The 24,245-nt window shown below is 39.7% G+C and overlaps 1 protein-coding gene across 1 annotated transcript; it reads left to right on the plus strand.

Moving 5' to 3' along the window:
* Positions 1 to 438: 438 nt before the first annotated feature.
* On the plus strand, positions 439 to 22,506 carry LOC140243721 (lysosomal cholesterol signaling protein-like). Its single transcript, XM_072323386.1, has 14 exons — positions 439 to 799; positions 2,713 to 2,878; positions 3,964 to 4,123; positions 5,082 to 5,318; positions 6,528 to 6,696; positions 7,568 to 7,723; positions 10,162 to 10,245; positions 11,181 to 11,389; positions 12,089 to 12,179; positions 13,034 to 13,226; positions 14,135 to 14,445; positions 15,172 to 15,332; positions 21,030 to 21,170; positions 22,057 to 22,506. Exons 1-14 carry the CDS (start codon positions 506 to 508, stop codon positions 22,370 to 22,372), a joined length of 2,688 nt encoding a protein of 895 aa, XP_072179487.1. The 5' UTR covers positions 439 to 505; the 3' UTR covers positions 22,373 to 22,506.
* Positions 22,507 to 24,245: the final 1,739 nt, after the last annotated feature.

Consider the following 24,245-nt stretch of genomic DNA (forward strand, 5'->3'; position numbering starts at 1 on the left):
TGTGAGTAGATGAATTGAGTTAGAGGGTGTTCTGAACTTCTCGCTGACCACTCCTGCTGTGCACACGTTAAATGCCACTCTTGCAGTATAGGAATTACTGTACTGCTTGTGAAGTCCGATGTGAGAGTTTTGTTCCTTTCTCATTTCATGATTTGTGCAGTTTATTGTTTGTGCTGTGTCTTATTTGCATTATAGTTTGCTGTTTTTACAAATTTGCAATTCAGCCGTGTAAGTTTTCACCCTGTTTAATTTCAGTGAGGTCAGTCTATTCAATTTGATTGTGTTGAATCATGTAGATTGGTGTATGTATTTAGGGATTTATGTGTGACATAATTGATACCTAAATTGAGCTCCATCTAGTTTATAATGTGTCTCATGTTGGGTTTCTTTGTTTGTTTGTTTTTTTCCTCCTCTATTGCAGGCCAACATATGGAATTGATTTACCAACCACGCAGAAGTCAGCATCTCTTTTAATTTCAAAGAAACCTGATTAAAGGACAGCAGAATGTCAGGGATAGATTTATCTGCTGCTCTCCCAAATCCTGGAGTGACTGTGTCAAATGTGGACGTCTCGGCAAACGATAGTGACATCTCGGGATCGCAGAACTCTACGGTGGCCGCATTCCACAACCTCATTCCCGCCCTCGTAGAATGTTTCGCCATCATCCTGCTGGGGTACGTCGCTGGCCGCAGCGGGATCGTCTGCCCCTCGCAGTCCAAGGGGCTGGGTCACTATGTTACCTACTTCGCCCTTCCGGCGATGCTCTTCAAATCCTTGGTCATCCTGGACTTCAGTGAGGTAGGTTTGACAAGGCATGGCTGCTGACTGTGGTCAACTCACAAGATGCACATACATAGTTGTACTGTATGTACGCACATTGAAAGGAGCTAGAGGGGCCATGCGATTATTCCATGTGTAGTTCCACCTAGAAGAATCAGCGTAAGCTCTATGTTTCTCAGCTGAGAGACCCAAAGGATTATTGCAAACCATGTCACACCACAGGTCATATGAATTCATATGCACAGACACTTCAGATAGACTTCTAAATCTTGCAAAATTTGTCTAGACCGGTGACCCAAATCTATGTGAAATAGCACATCTGATATATCTCTGTGCCATAAAAAATCAAGTTTACAGTTAACCTGTTCCATATTGGCTTTACAATGTATATTGAAATTGTCATGTTGACTAAGGGATTAGTACCCTGAATATGATCTATTGTCCAACCTCATGAAAATGTAGGAGTTGGCTGTCTTTACATTGATTTTAGTGTAACATCACAATAATATTTTCTCTGTTTGTCTTTGGAGTTATGAAATTGCGGGGAGATTTTGCTGTTAGCTGAGTATCTTTCTGGTGGGTAAAGAAATGACCAATACACACCACAATATATTTGTACAAACTAGGACAAATGGAGCAAGTGTCTAATACATGTACCAGTATTGACCAAATACCATACATTTTACAATGTAACCAAAACAATGACCTTTGGTTTACCTTGGACATTCACGTAAGACCTAGTAAAGCATGTTGCATGCGGCATGTTTTTCATCGTCTACTGTGGGTACTTTCAATATTGTTCTTTCGTTTTCTTAGATGTGTTTTCAAGATGTAAAAAAGTATAATGGTCCTTTCCTCAATACTTCTGTTTTGATTTGAAGTCCCTTGTATTTATTTTTACCTGATCTCAAACTATGCATCATGGGGATTGCAAGAGGTCATCCTTTCAAGGAATTATATTATCACTTATTATGCAAAAATGTGCACTGATGTAAGAATAATTTCCATATATCCATGCCTGGGCCTAGCATTATATTCTTGGGGGGAAGCCAGCTGTTATTAATATTGTGTGTCGCCCTTCGTAGGACCTTGTTTTGTATTTTACATTATGATACACTCGCCAGCCCTATCTGTCTGCTAGCTATTGTAACATCAAGGCCAGTCTGCATTTTATGAAAGTATTTACCTAGGAAAATGAGGTGTGGTGGAGGGAATTGAGGTGTTTTCTTTCTTTCCTTGTTAAACCGATTAAGCTATATCTGATATCAAGTTGCAATCAGCATGCTGGTGGGGTGGGTTATTTCCTCTTTTCCGGTATCAGTAATACCTGAGGAGATTTGTTTGCCTGTACAATTAACGGATGTCAGTGAGGAAACTATAGGAAGTGCAGTTTCCTAAGTTTCATATTGCCTAGAATGATACACATTTGAAAACGTTGTGTGCCTCCATTTCAAGTGCATTAAAGGCATTATCATTATTCAGATTAAAGTTTACTTGTCTGTTTCCATGTTGATTGTCAAATGATGATAATTTTTTGTGCTGCTTATGTATAGGAAGTCTAGTGTAAGTCTTGGGATGCCTTGATGAAATTTGGCACATTTGGTACATTCATACAATGTGTATTGCTCCACAAAGATGGAAAAAGCACTCAGTTTATTTTGAGTAAAGATTAGAGGTGACAGTACTAAAATAGCAACAACAACAAAAAAAAAAATGAATGAATGAAAGTGAAATTCATGCTGGGGAAATCATGAAGCATTCTGAAAAATTTGAGTTTAGGAGGCAGAGGCATCACAGTCTACTGTGCACAGCAGTTGATTTCCTCTGATCTACCTAATGTTGTTTTCTTTTGGCCCTTTCCAACACAACAATGTTACAAGTTCTGTCAGCTGTAAAATGATCCTTTTATTGTTGTTGCATTATTTGCATAGGTGAACTGGCTGTTCTGGTCCAGTGTCCTCATAGGCAAGGCCATAGTGTTTGTTGTGGTGTATGTGGGGACGCTGTTGGTGAGTGGATGGGCCGGTCTTGGAAAGGCGGGGCTCTTTGGTATTTTCGCCACGCAGAGCAACGACTTCGCACTGGGATATCCAATTGGTGAGTGTTTAGCAAGAATGATTAACCTGTTGAGAACAAATCCCGAGTATATTCGGGCAGATGTCTATGGGAAATGCGTGTTGTAGCAAAATCAGCCCATCCTCCGCGGGTTAATGTTGGTCCATTCCAAGTTCACTATTAGTCATGTTAGTTTTTTTAGTTTTCTTTTCAAGGCACTCACACTATTGCTAGTACAGACAGTTGCAAGCAAATAGAGCTGCAGCTGAGAAGCATGACAGTGTTAGGAACTTTTGAAATCTGCAAATACGATAATTATTCATAAGCCGGAAGAGCTTCTAACAGGCTCAAGAGTCCTACTGAATAATTTGTAGGTAGACATTTGACCAATGGAAACGTGATGTTGGCCCATCATATGAATAAATGTACACTGTATTATATAAGTTTTTTGGACTAAAGGTGTGCTGACTAGATGCAAGTTTTGCTACCAAATGCTGGTAGCAAAAATAGATATAATTCAAAGACCTACATACTGTAAGATACAAACCTCAGACAGATCCCCAATTCTGTCTTGTGTGCTCACTTGTCTTTCAATTGCAACAGTCATACATGATGAACTGTATGGTATACATGTTTTGTAAGTGACTACCTTATTCTCCATTTGAGTATACAGACATTGACAATGGTGATTGTGTTATTAGGAATAGTGTTTAACCCATTGAAGACTAGAGTCCCAAGTGTACTCGGGCAGTTGTCTATGGGAAATGCATGTTCAATTAAAACCAGCTCATCCTCAGTGGGTTTTTAATGAACATAATCATTGCATCTAAGATGTTGTTGCAAAATATGCTTGACTTCTAACGTGTAGATGGTTTGTTTCTACCGCAATGGTCAGCATATCTCACTTAGTATTGTAGGAGACTGTTTTTATAGTTGTAGAATGCACAATACAGTTCATTCGAGCATCATTACCTTTTGATAAACTGTTTTCAATTTTTATATTCTCTACGATTCATCTGCGGAGTCCAATTCCAATATGAAGAAAGCAAGATGGTATGCCACAATGTGTGATGAAATGTACAGCTGTATAAATTGTATGTCCATATCTTTATCTCCTCCTCCCATAGTCAAGGCACTGTATGAGAACAGCTATCCCCAGATCATGCAGTATATCTACATCCTTGCTCCTGTCAACCTCATGTTCATCAACCCCTGGGGGTTTCTTTCACTGGAGGCCAACAAGTCTACCAGCAGTGAGCACAGGAGGCACAAGGCCTACATCGCCTGGTGAGTGGCCATACCTCTTTTTAGGGGTCTAGGGCGATTACCTCCTGGGCAGGTACCCCAGAACCTTCCCCTGGCCGTAATCCTAATCCTGAACCTAATCCTAACCCTAACCCTAAACCTAACTCTAACCCTAATCTTTGCTCTGACCTACCACTAACAAGTATTTAGCCAGGGGATAATAGCCCTCGGGGGGTCATTTCCCTGATACGCTTTTTAGATACACAGTGAAGAGGGCCCTCTGTAGAGTTCATCTACAAATTATTCACTTGCCGGCCCCCCCCCCCCCCCAAGAAAATGAAATCCTGTGATTGACTTTGTTCTGCAATCGAATCAAATCTGCATTTGAAAGTGTAAGACTCTTTACATTTAGGTAGTAATATGAAATTTCTCAATGTATTTTGCTCATGAAGTGAATTCTATGAAAGACTGTAACAACTTATCAGGTTATCAGTACAAGCTTCTATTGTTTGATTTGTGTTGCCTGATACCCATTTACTGAGGAGGACTACTGAACTGCTGACTCCAAAGTCTGAACTGATTTCATATGACAGGATTTATGATTTATATAACTGCCACGCTGCGTGTGATGCTTGTAGTGCATAATCATATATGGACAGATAAGGAATTCATGTGATGGTATTAAAAACTCATGCCTTATGATTATGATTATTTTTTATTTTGCTTTAGGGGGAGGATTAGCTTTGCATATTTACTTACATTTGATTCGGTTTCTACCATCTTCTGAGGTAAATGGCATAGATATGATTTTGTATGTATTAGTGAAATACAATGGAATGGTTCCTTAGAGATTAAAAATTCAATTATGCTTATGAAAGAAAGATCAAAAGATTTGTACAAAGTCAGAACTAAAGTATGCTTGTTTTTAATATATACCTGTATCTCATTTATGATTGTCACATGAGAAAGAAAAAAATTTTATCTCTTTATTCTCCCGCAGGGTTATCCTGAAGGGTCTCCTCACCAACCCCATCTTTATCACCGTGCCGATCGGCATCATCTTCAACTTTGCCCTCTCGCAGCGGCTGCCGGTGTTCCTGGAGGGCATCCTCACCACCCTGGAGAGTTCATTCGGTGCCACGGCCCTCTTTCTCCTTGGTATTAACATGGTGGGGAAGGTGCGCCAGCAGAGCGGTATGGCCCTCCTTCCACCGGCCCTGCTCATTGCCTCCAAACTGTAAGCATCTGTACTGTAAACATGTAAAAATTTTGCACTTCATTAATTTCTACGTATTTCATGCTGCGTATGGCAGGCGTGAATTCTCACTATCACCAATACGCAAAAAAGTACCCGGATGTAGCTTTTTCGTCAAGATTTAGTGCATTTCTGGGACTCGGGCACTTCCGGTGCGGGGCATATTTTGCAAAGTGCTAGCGTGCGCGTACGTGTACCTACATAGCGCCGCGCCGGCCACGGATACTAGTAGGCACCAGTACCCGAGCCAGGGATATTTCTGTAGATTTGTTTGTTTATTGTTGTGCAACCAACACATGGCAGCTTCGCAGTAATGACCCATAGTCGTATTTACAACAATTCTTCTAGAATGGAGAAATTTCAAATCATATAAACGCTAAAATTCAAGTCGAGGAAACAGTAAGTACATGCAAGAATACAGTCGGCCGGCTATATAGCTATGACCTGTATGTATGTAAAGAGCATTCGCGTATCGCACATGTACGAACGGAAGTGACTTGGCTTCCGAACTATCCCATAATGCACCGTAAATGACGCTTAAGTCAATATCCGGGTACTTTTTACGTCATTGGCAATAGCGAGAATTCTATAACTTGCAAAAATATCCTGCTGTTTTTATCTGCACAGTTAGAATCATGTGCTATGTCAGTGATGCCTCCCCTTGTATTACGAGTGTGTGTGTGTGTGTGTGTGTGTGCGTATGTGTGCCCAGGTACTATTAGTAGTATTCGTTTGAGCAATTTTTGTGTCTGCAGCAGTTTCCGTGCAGACTGCACATTCGAATTGATCGGGCAGCAAATCAATTTCTACACCAGGAAATGCCATATCACATCACTTTTTTGTGTGTGTGAATTGGAAGAAATCAGTCAGGTAAACACTGGAGCAGAGCGAAACCAAGAACGTATGAATATGTTTATTAGCTGCTCAGGGCAAAAAATTGATCACTCTAAAAATATTGACATTTACAATCTGTAGTGCAGATAGGGTAATTATGGTTTTGGTAGTGATTCATTTGTAGCATATGATTATCTGCTGCTTTTAAATTTTGTTAATGTATGAATTTTCTTTTGTGTTTTTTGTCATGTTCTTTTTGTTGTTTTTTTTTTGTTTTTTGTTTTTGTTTTTGTTTTTTTGATATTCAGACCGCAAAGTGCAGTGACAAAGTGACTCTTTTATCGTGACATTCCACAGGTTGCTGTTACCACTGGTAGTCAACCAGCTGGTGTACGTGATTGACCCAGGGCAGGGCAATGAGACACTGACGGAGACCTATGCCTCGTTCGGTTTCTTGTATGGCTCCCTCCCCACCGCCCCCACTGTTTTCCTGTACGCCACCCACTACCAGGAATCCCTCCAAATGGTGAGTAGGGGAGCTATAACCATGGGAAGATTGTCTTGCAAATTCTTTTTTTTTTTTGCAATAGAAAGCTTCAAAGACAAAGAGGTCATAGGTTTGAATCCTGCTTGAGTATGTTCACCCATGATTTTTATCATGGCTACTACTAAAAAACACTGATCAATTCAGTGCTTATTCATGTTGATGTAGGGCAATTTGTCAATCAGTCGCAAAACTTCATTTAATCGCACATTTAGGTGGAGTTTCAAATCATGTATTTTCTGGTAGACATCTTTGTAAAAGGATGAAAATCTTCTTTTTTTTTCTCTCTTTCTTGTGCAAATTATAGCTTGTGTTTGATTCTTTTTTCTTTTTTCTTTTTTTGATTTAGCCATAAAAGGCTCAGAATAAAAGATTTGTGAATAAATCTGTCCAATAGATTTAGGAAACTCCAGATTTCAGAAATGTCAAAGCATGTATGTAATTGATACGTGTTGGATTCAAAACTTGCTATTATACTGGCAGCAAAGTGCTCTAGGTCCATTGTAGTATTCTGCATAAGCCCAGATATAAGATTGACTTTATACCGGTCAGTAACATATTTCACATAGTTTTATGCAACCAAAATATACAGCCATGCTGTGAGATTTTTTTCGAAAAAGTCCATCCTTGTGGTGAATAGAGTTTGCTAGTGATGTTATGCAAGCAGATTAAGCCTCTCAAATTTGATTTTGGTATCACAGAACGGCTACAAGTATTGATATTTGTTCATGCTACAATACGTTGCATACCAAATAAATCATATTGGATCTGCCACTTTCTTGTGAGGAACTTCTGATTCTTATTCCTTGTACCTCCTGTATGAATTTTCCTCTTATTACTTTCTTTTTGTTAGATTGCCCCCACCATGGTTTACTGCACCTTTGTCTCCGCCCCCTTCATGTTCATCACTGCTACCATGGTGATGATCCCCATGGCAACAGAGAACCAGTATCACGACGCCCTGGACAATGGGGCATTCAACGTCAGCTGTATCGGTCTAGCGTCAGCTGTAAGTCAGCCCTTACTCTGTTTAACTGATCTCCTCCTCCTGTGAGGAATCAAATGCAGTGATAGTCATCCCCATATCCAAGATCTTCTTCCATCCTCAAATTGGCAACTTAACCCTATTCTAACTGGGCTATTTGAGACCAAGTTTTTACTGAGGGGGGGTCAATTTGACCCCCCCTTCAGATCTCGGCCGCCGATCGTGCAATCGCCGCGAAATTTTGCCTGAAGATAGAGCTGGATGTAAACTACAACATAACATGGTCATACAATAGAAAAATATTGCCTTTCTATTTTTAATAAATTGATTATGCAAATTTGTGCATGAAATCATATTTTCACCTATAACTCCATTAAAAAGACTGGAGGATTGCTAAATTTTTGTGTCAGAATTCCTCAAGACACATCAAACAATTTTCTTGAAAAAAATTAGCACAATCGAAATCAATTTCTTTTGTTTTTTATTGTTTTGTTAATTTCTTATGTATTTTATTGTTTTTTCGACCTTTTGTTTTCTATTGTTTTTTTGCCAAAATTTGTTGCAGGCACTTTTTCAGGCTTATCTACACTAGAATTGATTAATTTCAATGGTTAAAAGTTGAAATAATCTAATTTATATCAATTTAACCCTAAAAAGACTGGGGGGGGGCCTAAAAGGCCCCCCTCTCGACATTTCGCGCGATTACTCAGCAACACGCAATGCTCTCGCCGCGATGCTCTGTGACTTTTTTCTTTCGAGTTTCCCGCACATTTTGACACCAAATTTGTGACGCCCGGGGGTACAGTTCTGAAGTTACATAACTTTTTGTACATGCACGTGAGACCGAAAATGGCTCAAAAATGCGATTTTGTGTACAAAGTCAATACAAATTGAGTTTTATCACATGGTTCATATAAATATGCTTATTTTTACTCTCAATGGCTAAAATCAAAATTGTTTTAGTAGTATTATGCTTCAAAAAGGGTCTGCCACAAATTTTGCTGAAAAAAACAACAAAAACAAAAGGTCAAAAAAACAAAGAAATACATAAGAAATTCATAAAACAATAAAATAAATAAGAAATTAATTTTGATACCGAATTTTTTTTCAAGTACATTTGCTAAGAGTGCTACAAAGAATATCTAGACCAAAAATGAGCACTTTTGGAGCTTTATTTACTGATTTAGATAAAAAAGTCTGATTTCTCGCATAAATTAGCATAATTAATCAAAATAAAACAAAAGAAGACTATTTTGGAAAATTTAGATATACGATCTTGTAGATTACATCGCACACTACCATTGTGCAAATTTCCGCGGCGATCGCGCGATCCACGGCCGAGATCTTCAGGGGGGGCCCTTTAGGCCCCCCCCCCCCCCCCCCAGTCTTTCGAGCTACCAAAATAGCCCAGTCTTTTTAGGGTTAACCAAAAAACGCAATTTGCATTGGATTTGCACACGATATCATGAATTTGAGCTGTTTTTTGGTTGACATGCATATGCAAAACATTACGTAACTTCAAAACGGTGTACCCGGACGTCGCAAATTTGGTCTCAAAATATACGGGAGACTTCAATGAAAAAAGTCGTGAAACGACGCGGCAAAATCTGTGCGCGTTGCGAAATCGTGGCGCGAAACGTTGAGGGGAGGGTCAATTTGACCCCCCCCCCCCCCCCCCCCCAGTTAGAATAGGGTTAAAGTGTTCATTGCAAGCATTGATCCTTGTCAATTCCTACAGAGGAGCTGTGGTGGTTCAGTAGATGAGACTCTTAAACCAGAGGTCCCTGGTTCAAGTCCCTGAGCAATAGCAGTAGTACCAAAGGATGCTGTCCTCATTGCCCATTCCTTTGGAAGGGATGTACAGTCATTGTTCTCTGGGTAATTTGATTGCATGCACTCTGTGGGCTTCTTTAGCAGTCACATGATAAACTCAAATTCAACTCAGCTTAGACGACAGATTTTAGAAACATCGATATGTTCAGCCCCTGATCTTTTATTCTTATCAATAGCAGTAGTGTGTAGATGTTTGGAGAACAACTTCAATACCTTTGCTTTTACAAAACAAATGATCCCTTCCCCTATGCATCACAAACTTCTCCATCAAAGCTTGCAAAGATAATGATTGAAGCATGATCTGAGACAGGATGATAAAAATTCAATACCGGTACATTTCGGAATTGCCATTGAATGAGTGGTATTAGTGGCATTTCTCTGAGACTGCAAACTTTTCCATTAGCTTCATCAGTGTCAAATACTTGATATAAATGCCTAAAAAAGCATTATTTTACTCGGGTGCTGTACATTGAAACTGTCAAATCATAAACTGCCGTATGTCATGTCCTGTTAGTTGTGCTCAACATCAGTTTAATACAAACTGTGCTTTGCTTTACACATTTCACATTGATATTGATCTTGAGTATTGCTCCAGACTAATGCGTTCAATGTCTTTGTTGCATTGGCAGGTTTGGGTGTTCATCATATTTGTGCTGAGGAAGAAACTGTCCCACCTACCCCACCAGTTCACAACCAACCTCATCATTGCTCAGGTGAGAATTTCTTCACCCACTTACACTTACTACTCTGTGGCAGGCTATTTCCATGCCTTCAATTGTTACTCTCAGTTGCTATTCTTCAGGTCATTTTCTTGGGGCACTGTGTACAGGGACTGTAAGATCTTCAGAATAGAGAGTCAGATGGTTGTGTATACATGTGATAAATAAGCATGAGTGAGGTATGAGTCACAAGTTTCGTATCCCATTCTTAGTGATGACATCCTCAGTTTATAGCCAGAAGGGTATAAACTGCATAGACTCCGTGTATTGCCAACACCTTTCTGGTTCTCTAAACCAATGACATCACAAATGATACAAGAACTTTGTGAGTTGACTAATATATGCAGTATTGATAACGTGCCAATTTATTACCTCTTGTAACACAAATGTAGTGAAAATTTTCTGAAGGACAGGGTTATGCTAAATTTGATCCTTGGACAGGGATAATACTCATTTCCATTCAGTGTCTGTGTTCTTTCGATTGCAAAGTTAACCACTCGAATGAGACTGGCACAGGTCTCATTTCACAAAATTTAGATTCAGTATTCATGTCATATGTGATATTGATCGCTTGCATGCTACATTCAGACCACATGTTAAAACTAGATGTAGGGCAATTTACCCCCAGGCAATTACCGCAATTATCCCAGACCCTTCCCCTTACCCTAACCAAGATCCTAAATCCTGAACCTATAACCTAACCCTAACCCAAATTCTAACCCTAAACCTAACCCTAACCTCTAACCTTTACTCTAACCTTATCACTAACCAGTATTTAATCAGGGGGTAATTACCCTGATACGGTTAAAACTACCCCCTCCCAAACTCCCATCCCCCCCCCCCACACACACATGATATTCAGTGAATGTGCAAGAAATGTGTTCAAGTTCTACATTAAATAGAAGACTGTCTTTGTGTCCAATCCGCAGGGCGTTGGAGCTCTCAGTGTGATCATCTGTCACTCCGTCCACATCACAGCCTACTGGGGGCGGGTCGTGCACTTCATCTTTCTCATGGTGGGGATCTTTGGGTCCCGCTGCTGGACATCCATGGTGGCGCTGGCGCTCTTTCTGCTGCGCTATCGCAGCACCTGCTTTGTCGTCCGCAACAGATTCTTCTTCTACATCTACGGATGGGGGTAAGCTTCCGCCTCGCCCCTAATAATCATTACAGCACTGATGCTTAACGTAGTGAATTTAAAAACCAACCTGCCTATTTACACAAATGACCCTTTTCTGCTCATGTGCAAAGTGGAACAGTTGATGGCTAATTGTATCTGGTTTATCGCAACCAATTGACAGATCGCCTTTCATTGATGTAAATAAACACCAATTATTCAGTGTTTGATTTAGTAGCCATGATAAAAAAAAAAAAAGAAATTATGGGCGTGCATACTTGAGTGTGATACAAATTCACAACCTTTAAACAATGATAGACAGGTGTCATATCCACTAAATAACTAAGCTTCCGCCCGATAGACAGTGATGGTTTTGATCCCTTATGGCAGGAGGTACTGTGTTAATCATGATTTCTTACTATGGCCGCTACTGAAATGCTGAATAATAGGTGTTTATTTATGATGATGAATCCCAATATGTCAATCAGTTGCAATTAAAAAAAAAAAAAAAAAAAAATACCCCCCAAAAACAAAACAAAAAAAAAAATACCCCCCAAAAACAAAACAAAAAAAAAAACTTGATGCAAGAATTATTAAACCCTCTCTGTGCCAACAACTCAAAAGCACACAAATTTCACACACATTGCCTATGGACAGAAAATTAGTGTGACACATCAAGGGTTAATTAATATATCTGATTTGCTGTTCCTCTCCTTACAGTGCCCCTCTTGTCATCACAGGGATCCTATTGACCGTCATCCCACTGCACCATGATGATGTGGACGTCTTGTATGAGATTGAGAAGCCTCAGGTTAGTGCGACTTTTCAGTTTTGTGAGACAATCCCCCAAATGCTTGCAGAATTAAAGACTGGGTAGATCTCAGGAACTTTTCTCTCTTTTACCTTCACCCCCCAAAATATGGCTTTGGTGATAAAACAGGGCTTTGGGAAAAACCATCTTATTTCACTCTGAGAGGTTACTAATGCTGATTCCCCATTCATCCTGAAAAGTGTACTAGCAATAGAAGCACAAACGGAATTCCTGTAGAGTTGCTTTCCAATAGTATTGACATGTACTTGTCAGTTGCTCCAGTAAATATCCTGTCAAGAATGTCAGTAATTTTTCAGCATGACCTGCTTTCTCCTCTCTAAAACATGGATAGGTTGCAGCCTGAAGTTTACCAAGGTCCAGAGTTAAAGTTGTGTGTTCTCTTTGCCATCTCAAGAATATGACCACCATTCTCGGGACAGATTCTATATGATATGTATAAAAGACTGCTTACGTGTATTATGTGAAGAAAAATAGATACACTGATACTCAAGGTGTTGTATGTTACGGCAAATAGATTATAGTGTGGTAGGCAGTGATATTTCCTATTCCTATAAATTCCTTATTGGATATCCCTTTTTACACCAACATATAGAAGTGTGTTGTGAATAAGTTGTCTTGCTCAAGTAAACAAGCATAGAGGAAGGGCTTGAACTGTGGACCTTTGATATTGAGTGTGGAATGGGCAATCCTCTTGACTACACCACACCCATTATGATGCATGAGAGAAGCAAGCATGTGAGAGGGCAATCCACTTTCTATGGTGGTTGCAAAAAGCCAAAAAGGATGCATTCTTTAACCTTGTCTCCTCCTGTTCTTCCTCCCACTGACCGCAGTTGATTGCCAGTGTTGTGGTCTTGAGTCTCAACGTCGCCCTGACCGTCGTGTTCCTCTTCGCGCTGCAACGTCGAGACCGCTTCCGACGGGAAGAGTATCAGTCCATCCCGGGGTACGACTCGGCAGACAGCGAGCCGGAGGGCCACACCAGTGTCAGCCTTGAAAAGAATCTCATTGAAAAAGGCGAAAAAGGTGAGTGAGAGATAAATTGGACACACTCAAGTAACCCTTATTTTGCTATACCGAAATGATTAGCATGGAAGGGAAGAAAAAAAAAAGGCATCCATGGCAGATGTAGTTCATCGCAGGGGGTGGGTTGTAGTTTGATTTACTTGATTAGTGGCTTAAGGGGCCAGAGTGCAGTCAACAAGACACAAAATGACTGAATGTCTACAATGCTGTCATTTCCTCATGAGTAGAGCCTGGTAGAATGATGATGTGCTAGGATGCCTGAAGACTTGCAGCAGGCAAAAAATATTCTTGCAAGAGAGCAAACAGAAAATACTTTATGGACTGATGTGTGGAATCACTTGGTCCATGAAATGGACTCGCTTTCTTTTATTTCATGATCCAGAGAGCAAAGCATCATGTGAGAGCCTCGCTAGCTGTCATATTTAGATGCTCGAGAAGCACTTGGAGAGTGCAGACCTCTCTCTGCCAAGCAGCTCATTACCACCCATATGCACATAATATGCTAAAAATGGGTCTATTTCTCGACACACAATGATACAGAATCCTTTCATGGTCTCTACATGAGCTTCTCGCTGTGCCCAAAGTGTGCGCTCAGTGCTCGTATATGTGCCTCAAATACATGCAGCTTGAATTCCTTTTTTTGTTGGCCCGTGTTCCCAGTGATAATCCTTCAAAAAATTCAAGAAAATTCCTGGATCCAGACAATGATGTGGATCACTACCAAAGTTTAGTCATCTATTCCTTGTGTCATTATCAGCTTATCCTGAAAATTCCATTCAAATCCGTTTAAAACTTTTTACTTATTTTGCAAACATTCAGACAACAAACAAACCAATGACATCAAAATCATAACCCCCTTTGCAGAGGTAATGACCCATCTCCATATTCAATGTCCCCATCTCTAACAGATTCTTTGCGCGGTGGGGATTTCGGCGAGGGTTCCTCCACGTCGTCGGACACCCCCTCCTCGTCCTCCCCGCTGACCGACATCGAGGACCTGCCCAACCTGAACGTGGCCATCCGGCGGCAGATGTGCCCTGCCCGCTTCAACTGCTCCCACTACCGGTCCAACGAGTGCCGGCGCATGCTGCTGCACCGCAACCTGCAGGAGATCAGCCAGCAGGAAGAGGAGGATGTGGTGGCCCTGGATGAAGCCAAGAATCACCAGCTGGGACGCCATCTCGTCCTCCTCTATCTCATGGTTCTCTCCATGATTGTGGTGAGTCAAAATATTCATTAAAGGGGCAGATATTGTTTATAGTATTGTTAATATGAACTCTCCCTTGTTAACTGCACCATCACCTGCTGTTACAGCACATCCCATCCCAGTTTAGTGTGGAAAGAGCTGCTTTAGAGAATTATCTCGTCAAGGTTTAGGGTTCAAGTATTTTTTACCCAAAGTACAAGAGAACTCTTCTGAAATCATCAAAGAAATTTGTAAAAGCTTTCCCCTCATATGATTTTTTTTTTAAATAATGTGTTATGTAACTCTATGTGTCTGTATTCTAGATTTTGCATCCAAATATCTACAATAATATAGAAGTTCAGATAAGCTCTTCCCAACAGTTTATGTATGTTTTGTTATCCAGAGTTTAGCGTACTTGCTGCAAGAGGGGCTTAACCCATTCCATGCTGAATTCCCCAATCCCCATAGACTTAATACAATGGCCACCAGGTTCCCATAGGGAACTGATTACAATATAAAGTGCAAACTGAGGATGATTCTTTGTGAGGATGCCTACTTATAAGCCTTTCTCTAGATATGGGATCAATATACTTCATTCATACTCCTCTGCCCCTTTAACCCTCAGTATGTTTTGAGTGCCGATTCACACAGAAAACCCTGTAATGTCGTACACACTGTCCAAAGTCCCTGGCACAGAAAGTGTTTATGACACCAGTGCAGTGACCCTGAATCTTGTTGCATTGATCCGTGTCCCTACAGGCCTTGTCCCTGTGCCTTTGGAAGCTCCTAGGGTCCACCCAGTCAGGGATCTTCTTGGAACTCTCCTTCCTGGACTGCATCCTCAACTTCGGTCAGGGATTCTTTGCCCTCGCCGTCTTCGGTTTCGACACGGAGAACGTCATCATGCCCGTCGTCAGAATGTAAGTGCAACGTCTCTTGAGATTCTTCCCTTTCTTAAAACTCCGTAATGAGCATGGTAGACAAGCAGTGCATCATCCTTTGCGTGACAAGACCTCATATCTCAATTGGCATATGTTCCAAAACCTTGCACTGTAAAAGTGGATGTTTTCACGTGAGTAATTTTTTTGTGCTCGGACGGGTAAGATGAATTTTGCGTGTTTTTAATCCCACAGAATAAGGACACTAACTTCTAGAACATATGTCATGCAAAAATATTCGCGTGCTCTTATTTTCGCGCTAGCTTGTGGATGCCCGAAATGCGTGAAAATTTCCACTTTTACAGTAACTCATTTTGACTATCAAAAATACTGATGTGAGTTTTAAAACATTAGAATTCTAAATGTAATGCTAAAACAATATTTCTTCATTTTCACCCCAGGGACGATAGAATATTTCAATCAATGGTCTGATAAAGAAGGGGAAAGACGGATGTTGCCAGCATCCTTCTGGTCCCAAAGAATTTGATAACAACTTTTTAACCATTTTTATTTCCTTTTGAGAGTGTCATTTAAGTATCTGCACAGTGTTATATTTGCACGTATTTCAGATATTGTATAATGAGCAGTGATGCACTGTCTCAAGTTTGAGTTGTGATGTGCTTCTTTTTCTTTATTTCCTTAAAAGCCTTAAAATTACATAATGTTATTTGGAATGTTCTTTCCACTACTGGCAACATGAGGCATGTGCCTACCAGAACAAACTTTTGTAGATTCTGACCTTGAATTTACTGTGACTAGTACAGCATGATGTAACAGATAACACGTACAGTATCATAATATGATACAGTTGAACCTCTCGTATCCGGACAAGTCGGGACCGGGGCTCATCCGGATAAGGGATTTGGCCGGATACGGGAGACTCAATGCTTTATACATGTACATATACATACACATGTACTGATGTAGCCCATTGTAGTACCACATGTAGTAATGTGTATACTGCAACCTTTTCATTGTTACACTCGGTAACAGACCCCAAAATAGAGGTGTATGTTAATGTTGGAAGTAATATGTAATTCATGTGTGTTTGTGTAGGAGTTCTCAAGGAGTTGGAAATCCCCCTTTCCTCCCGTAATTATTAAAAAAAAAAAAAAAAATCACGGCGAGATTGCATCCGTATAATAGAGAGATCCGGATAAAGGGAGGCCGGATAAGAGAGGTTCAACTGTATATGAATTATAAGCTCCTAAAATTTATGCATTTCTTTTCTTATTAAGATGGTTGTGTTTGTTTTGATTTTACTAACACTTTTTCTTCCTGTGTCTTATGCATTTGTGATTGGCTAATTTTATCTCTTTTCTCTCATCACAACTATCCCTTCTTCGGGAGATAGGGCCAGACTTTGTAAAAAACCGTGTAAAAAAAGGTATTGCCTCAAATCGCTATACTGCATTTACCAGAATTTGACATTCTCTGCGAGCCATCATTTAATGTTATTATTTTTTTTTTATGTGGCCAATTGGAAGATCATACAAATATACATTTTATATAGCTGTGGTTACATTTATTTTGCTTTTTATATGGTCATTATTTCAATTATTATTTGCTTTTTGTGTTCGTTTGGAAAGACTTATCTGCAAAGCATCACTAGAATGATATCATGCTTACTGCTTCTGCATCATTTTTAGCTTACATTGACATCAAAGATAATTTGTAATGGCAAGAGCAAAAGAGAGCGGCAATCATGTCTTGAAACGGGTAGATAGCATCATACAGTTGAATTATCAACATGTATTACATACTCACAAGCATTTATTGGCTGTATTGTTACATTCCAGTATTTTAAATGATACTGGATTTACACCACCCAGTCGAAGCAAAGCCCTTTAACAAACACTAGGTGATGCTGTACGTCTCATACTTGTACATGCCAATAAATACCTCATATGTGAAATTTTTTTTTTTTTGCAATAGCACTGTACTATCCCAGTTCATCATTAAAAAAACAAACAACAACAACAACCAAAAACAACAAAAACAACAAAAACCTACCTGCTAATGGCTTGTGTGAACTGGAAAAACCACACCGTGCTGCTCCAAGAAACTTCACAGGATGCGTGTGCGTGTTCCCCAACTCCGTATTAGATACAACTTTACACATGTACAATATCGTCATGGTTCCACAAACCTGTAAGTGTGTATGCACATAAGATGGGTGTCTGCAAAACCAGACCCCTTTCTTGACAGCTATTATGAATACTTTTTGAAATGACGAGAAGCAGTGGTAAGCAAGTTGCCATGCATTTCCTACAGTCACAGTCTTTCCGTTAGTGTGTGTACACCTGTTAATATGAGGGGCATAACAAACCAAGGATTTCCACAATTTCTCTTTGCAAATGGTGTCTGACCCCTAAGCACCAAGAACTTTGCATAACGTTGACCTCGGGTCATTGAAGGAAGCAGTGAATTTGACACAATTTCAGACAAAATAACTTTCTGAATTGATGGTGATTGGATTGTGCAGTAGGGTGGTTATAGGGATGATATGAGCCAGGCAGAGGTACACACTCATTTTTGTACACACTATCCCCCCCCCCCCCCACACACACACACACACACACATGCACACAAATGGAACATCAGGCTTATTTCAGCGGCTAGAGAGAGAAATGAATAAGAATCCCTCTTCCTGGTAACCAAATTCCTTAGATCAGTGTCCCATCAATTTCTGCCTGAACTTTGCCCAGTCGAAGTCATGCCTTTGTGCTTTTCATCAGTTATGAGTGAGCACAGAGCTGTGCTGTGCCAATGAAGACACAAGGCTGTTTCTTGGTTGAAAGAAAACCAAGCCCTCTGTCTGTATAATTGTTGCCTCTACATCCAAGTCGAACTAACTGTTAAAAAGCTATGCCTGGCTGTGATGAATGCAGTGTTGCTTGAATTGTCCTCCATATTACCCTGAATTGGCTTGCTTTGCTGCTTGCAATGTTTCTTTTTGTTTTGTTTTTTTAAATTTATGTATATATAATCATTATGCTTCTCTGTGCACTTACTTTTGTGGACTGCTGAAAATTGCCTGAAGTATTTACAATACTCTGTGTGACACTTTGTATAACCAGTACTATGTCAAACTCTTCAATACACTGTATCCCAGCTTGCCTGTGGCAATCACTGTAATCAAGGACTTTTAAAAGATTATTTGTATTATTATCTTTTTTTTTTGCTATTTTTTTTTTAAAGCACCATCCATGTACAATGCACAGGCCTATCTGTAGATTAGAAAGTTTATATATTGCTATTTCATAGTACCGTGCGACAAAGTATGATACACCTATATACCGATAAATACAACTGTTTTATACCTTGTGACAGTGACATTAAAGTGGTACTGTAAAAGGGGACACTTTCGTGTGAGTAATTTTTCGCGCTTGCTGGTTAAGATGAATTTTGTGTGTTTTTTTAATTCTGTAGAAAGCACAACATAACTACTGGAACATTTGACATGCAAAAGTATACGGGTGTTTTTATTTTCGAGCGAGCATCTGGTTGCGCAAAATGTGCGAAAATTTCCACTTTTACAGATAACTGCATCATGCAGCCTCTGTAATTTTGCCAGTGGAATGAGGACTCATTTTATAGCTGTTTAGGATTAGGGTTTAGAGTTTGGGTTAGGGTTAGGATTAGGTTCAGGATTAGGATTAGGATTAGAGCCAGGGGAAGGGTCCAGGGTAATTGCCTAGGGGTAATTACCCTAGACCTATGAATGTCGCGTCCCTGCAAAACCTGAATTGGCCTTGTGTGCAAAGGTTGCTACAACATATGTCACCATGGGATTTCTTTAATTTGTCTTGGGTTATGTTTTATTTCACTTTGTTTGAGGGGATTTTTGGTTTGTGCATCGTGAATTGAGAATGGGGATGACTTTGTTAGTATCATACCTTATCATGTTCTGATTTGTGTGGTGTCCAGCAGCATGCAGAATGGGAACAGAACTGTGTAAAAGTATAATCAAATGATTTACCAGTAGAAGCCTTTATTTGTGTGAAATAAAGCAGCGAGTCTATATGTATGAGTTTGATATTAAAGAAACCCTGACAAACGTATGTTTGTAGAGTAAAAAAACAAATGAATAAATAAGAAAATGAATAAAAATGTGAAACTTGCTGACTGGTCTATGTAATCATATTCAAATTAACAGACCAAAAACAAACAAACAAACAAACAAACAAACAAACAGTTGAACATGGAATTGTTGCTATCACCATTAAGCTATCTAGGAACAAATATGGTAGGGCTACTAAACAGTTCTAAAATGGCTTTTGCTAACACTTTTATGTGAAAGATTCAGTAGGTACATCCTATTATTCACAGAGTCTGGCCATCTGAGGACATCAATGGATTATTGTCAGCCACAACATTTTCCTCCTTTTTTTCCCATAGCTCATATTCCCACAATATCAGAGATGCAGGTAGCAAGTAGAACCATTCATCTTAGATTTTTATTTTAGTCAGAAACATTGTTAAACAGTTGAGGATTCAATTGAGTTTTCTGCTGCATTCTTGTATGAAGAAGTTTTCAGTTCTGCGTAAACAGATTTGAAAAAAAAAAATGTTACATGCCACATTGATATTTCAATTCGTTTTTGCCATTGCTTTTGACTGCACAATATTTCATGTTCTGATTTTTCCATTTAGAATATGAAGTGAAATGAATCCAGCAATATTGCACTAACTTGATAAGCAGTTAGTGTAGACCAAAAAGGATGTATATATTTAATTTTTATGTTTTTCTTTCGTAGTTAGCAGGGTTGGCTTTATTAAAGCAGTTGACCAAAGAAAAGGCAATACACCATACTTTAGAAATTGCATGGAAAATGAAGTGTTTACACTGTAATTGTCTTGTTACACTAGTTTACTTCTCCCAGTTTGAACAAAAGTGAGCTTTTGATTTTAGAATGGTAGGGAAAGGGAATGGTAGTTAGCACACATGAACAAAGCCAAATATAGCTCTCTCTGGATAATTTGCAGGACTGTTTTGAGTGGAAATAGGGTTTGGTCTGTAGACAGGGTCGCTTAAGTATCTTCGGGTACAGCACATGTACGTGTGGCAGCTAGGCGCTTACACAATACGGTGGATGCATGTATCCCTGTCCTTAGAAATCAAAACAGCCAACAAATCAGGGCGGAGCGAGAAAGAGATGGTGGGTTAACTCTTCATCCAGTATGCCCTACTGTCCTGCAATAGAAAGCTCCTTAGTGTCATGCAAACACACACACACACACTGTGATTAGATCTGTTGCTGTAGTGTGTGTGTGTGTTACACCGTGTAGCACTACATGAAAACAGTGTTTGCACTATTACACAGTTTTGTGTCAAAATTCAAACTTCATATGTGTGATTGGCATGTCAAAAGTTTGCTTGTTCGTGTCTTGCATGGCCACAGTGTGGTGAGCTTGTCACACTGTGTACAGATTCTCCCAGTGTTACTGTGATGCCACAGTGTAATGACAGCACACTGTGTTTCTGCATGCTGAAAGTGCCTTACACTGCACACACCAAGAAAATTGTCATTCCATGGAAAGACTGCAAAGAATTTGTGGCGGTGTGGCTCTGTGTTCTGTTTCAAGCGGTTAGTACAAATATGCCCTGCAGTATGCAGATTACCACACATGCAAACTCTAACCCTTCTCTTTCCTCAAATTATCATTCTGCGCCAGGTTCAGAAGGGTCATCTACGGCACGGAGAAAGTGCGGTTGCCCCGACGCAACGACCTCAGCCCAGAGGTCATGATGACGTGTGAACAGTTCAAGACCCATCACATGGCACGGTGCCAAGATGCTATAGTGACAGACTTAAAGTAAGTGCCGAACTTATTACAGATGGACAGTTTAAAAATGAGTGCAGATGCACAAAAAGAAATTAGCATTAAAAAAATACATATATATTTTAACTGGTAGGCAAGTCATAATAGTCAATAATAGTCAATGATAGTCAATAATAGTCATAATAGAGCAAAAGTGGGAATAGATGAAATTATAATGAGAGTGGACCGTATAAAGTAGCTGCCAAAGAACATCATGAGTCATATCTTCACGGGCATTTTGTGTCAGGCAGAACTATCATTTAAAAGACTTTGGTATTATGTTTTTTATCTGTCTGTGTGTCATTTTATCAATGTAGGCTATTTTTCCTTGCTGATAAGAGCATAAATACTTCAGTTTACACCATGCAAAAATGGCTGATGATTCTTGTAAAGGATGAACTTTACTGAACAAGATTCAGCGCTCAGAATATAACTTCACACTTGTGCTTCTTTATAAAAGACCAAAGATGTACCAGTCGTCATATGTTTCAAACTTCTTCCATTAAAGTGTTTCTTCAGATCAGCTTTTGTGCTGCTTGTGTATCATATCAAAAAGCTACAAGCACATTCTGCTTCTAGGAAGCCACATTATAATGAGGACCTTCAAACCATAATTACAAGGTTTCTCTCTCTATATGAATAGATAAAAGCTAAATAGATCAATATAGAATAGATGAATGTGAAATAGATACATGATAAATGATTAATAAATATTTAGAGTTGAATCCTGCAGAATCACCTTGTTGTATTAGAGGATTTTGTTATATCTGACATCATGATGAGATTCCACTGAAGTAGGTTTTTGTGCACATACACCGTCTATGCTTTTCAGATGTTGTGTATATTATGTTCCATTCTGTATTCACTCTTATATGAACAGATACCACCTGAGGACGTACAGGAACGTCTTTCGGGGCTCCGACCTGGTGGACTGGCTGCTGGAGGTGGGGCTGGCGGAGGGGCGGAGCGAGGCCACGGCGTACGGGACCCGCCTCCTGCTGGGCCAGCTGCTGGAACACACCCACCAGGAGCACCACTTCCATGACAGCGGGCTCTTCTACCGCTTCCTGCTGGACGAGGAGGAGGAGGGGGGCGGGGCATGTGGTGGTAGCAGCAAGCGGAATGTTATCATGGAGAAAGACGAAGAGGAGGAGGAGGAAGAGGAATCTCCCGCAGTAGTGAACTCAAAATCTTGATGCGCCTTCCAATATCTCTTCACTAAGTGATTTTCTATATGGTGGCTAACCCTTTCTCTACTGGGGACTTTGGACAGTGTGTACAATGCTATGGGGATTTCTGTGCCATGCAGCATTCAAAGCACAGAAAGGGTTTAAAGGGAAATCCAAGCCATCTCCAAATTGGCTCTAAAAAGTGGAGTTATTTCAGTGAAAGTTTCTATGAAAAATCGGACAATTTCTCATAAGTGTCAGATGTAGTTGCAAGTTTACATGTTTTCTACAGAAAAAAAGAAAAGAATATATTTAATCAGAATATTTTGTGCTATGATGATGAGGGAAACTATGGTGTCATCCCACGAATCTCCTATTAAGGTGTTTTTTTTTTTTTTGAAAATCATGAGGGGGAAAAAAAAGGTGGTAAGAGATTCAAAGATTCAGCAATCAAAGCTTCCCTATCAAAAATAAAATTGGCTTAACTATTTTAATACTTTGTTTGTGTGATGCAGAGGACATTATTCATTCCATCTGAATCCATTTCAAAAATGGAAGTGACGATTTTTATGCCAGCACGCTTGTGAAACAGTGATGGCAGCCACTTGCAACTGATTGCAGTGCAGTTGTGGCTGACATAAAGATTATGTGACATGTCGGAGTCGTTCAAGATTGCATGAATTTAACGGCTTATATCTCATCGGTTTAGGCGCCTTGATTGCTGCTCAAATTTGGGTCATTTAAAGCACTAGAAAAATGAATTTCATTGGAATCGGAGACAGTTGAAGATGTCTCTCTCAGTTATTTCACATTTGACCATCTGTTACGTCCATTTCAGAAATATGTAGCAATTCTGGTGCAAACCCAACTCGAGAAACAAAAGCATGACAATGCTATGTTTTTACTCTTCGCCTTAATTGAATGAAATTTTCACTGTTCCATTCGTTTAGCATTGCTCTTTTCAGTTTGGTCAATTTGGACATGAAGAGCGATTGCCGTTAAATACCCAACACAAAAAGAGTGAGGGAAAGTTGTGTATAGACTTTCCTTGAAAGGTTGAAATAAAATCCTTAATATTTGATTGATAGTCCAGTACAAAGCAACAGGGACACATCCATTTTAAGTATTTTTGACATTCGCATTACATTTGTGAAGTTTTGCCTTGTCTTCAGCCAAGTGTGCTTGTGTGTAGTCATTAACCCGTTGAGGACGGACTGATTTTGCTACAACGTGCATTTCCCATAGGCTCCTGCCCGAGTATACTCGGGACTAGTCTTCAACCCATTTCAGCAGTAAATCCATCCCCAGGGACTTTGTCAGCCATTCAGGAATTTGACTCGGCAGAGTGCCCATTGAAGCTATCCTTTGGGAGATTTTTATATGAATCAGTATTAATTCATCACGATCCTGGTATTTAAAACCAATTTATTGCAACCATTGTCAAACCATACATACTTTGAATGATGTCCAGAGTGTGCTAGCTGTGTGACGTTTAATGTGTCGTCACTCGATGCAGACATCTTAAGACGAACTGTTGACCACTTCTATCCATATTTTATCATAGTTGCCTTTGCCCGTTGTGGTGCCGTCCTTTCATGAGATTATGTTCATGACCATTTCTTAAACGAAACAACCAGAGTGACAATGAAAAGGCTGTGCAGGTCACAGCTAGGTGGGTATTGAGTGGTGCAATGAATCATAAGAGTCTGTTGCTGTTAGGCTTTATGCATGAATTAAAGTGCATACACATTCAGCTCTGTATTTTGAGATACTGTAAAAGCGGAAATTTTTGCACACTCCAAGTAGCATGAAACTAGCGCAAAAATGAAAGTTAGCAAATATTTTTGCTTGTACTATATAATAATATCTTATCTCTTTGGTTGTATGGAATTCAACGAAA

Source organism: Diadema setosum, chromosome 20 (assembly GCF_964275005.1).
Source record: "Diadema setosum chromosome 20, eeDiaSeto1, whole genome shotgun sequence".
In the NCBI taxonomy this organism is placed as follows: Eukaryota; Metazoa; Echinodermata; class Echinoidea; order Diadematoida; family Diadematidae; genus Diadema; species Diadema setosum.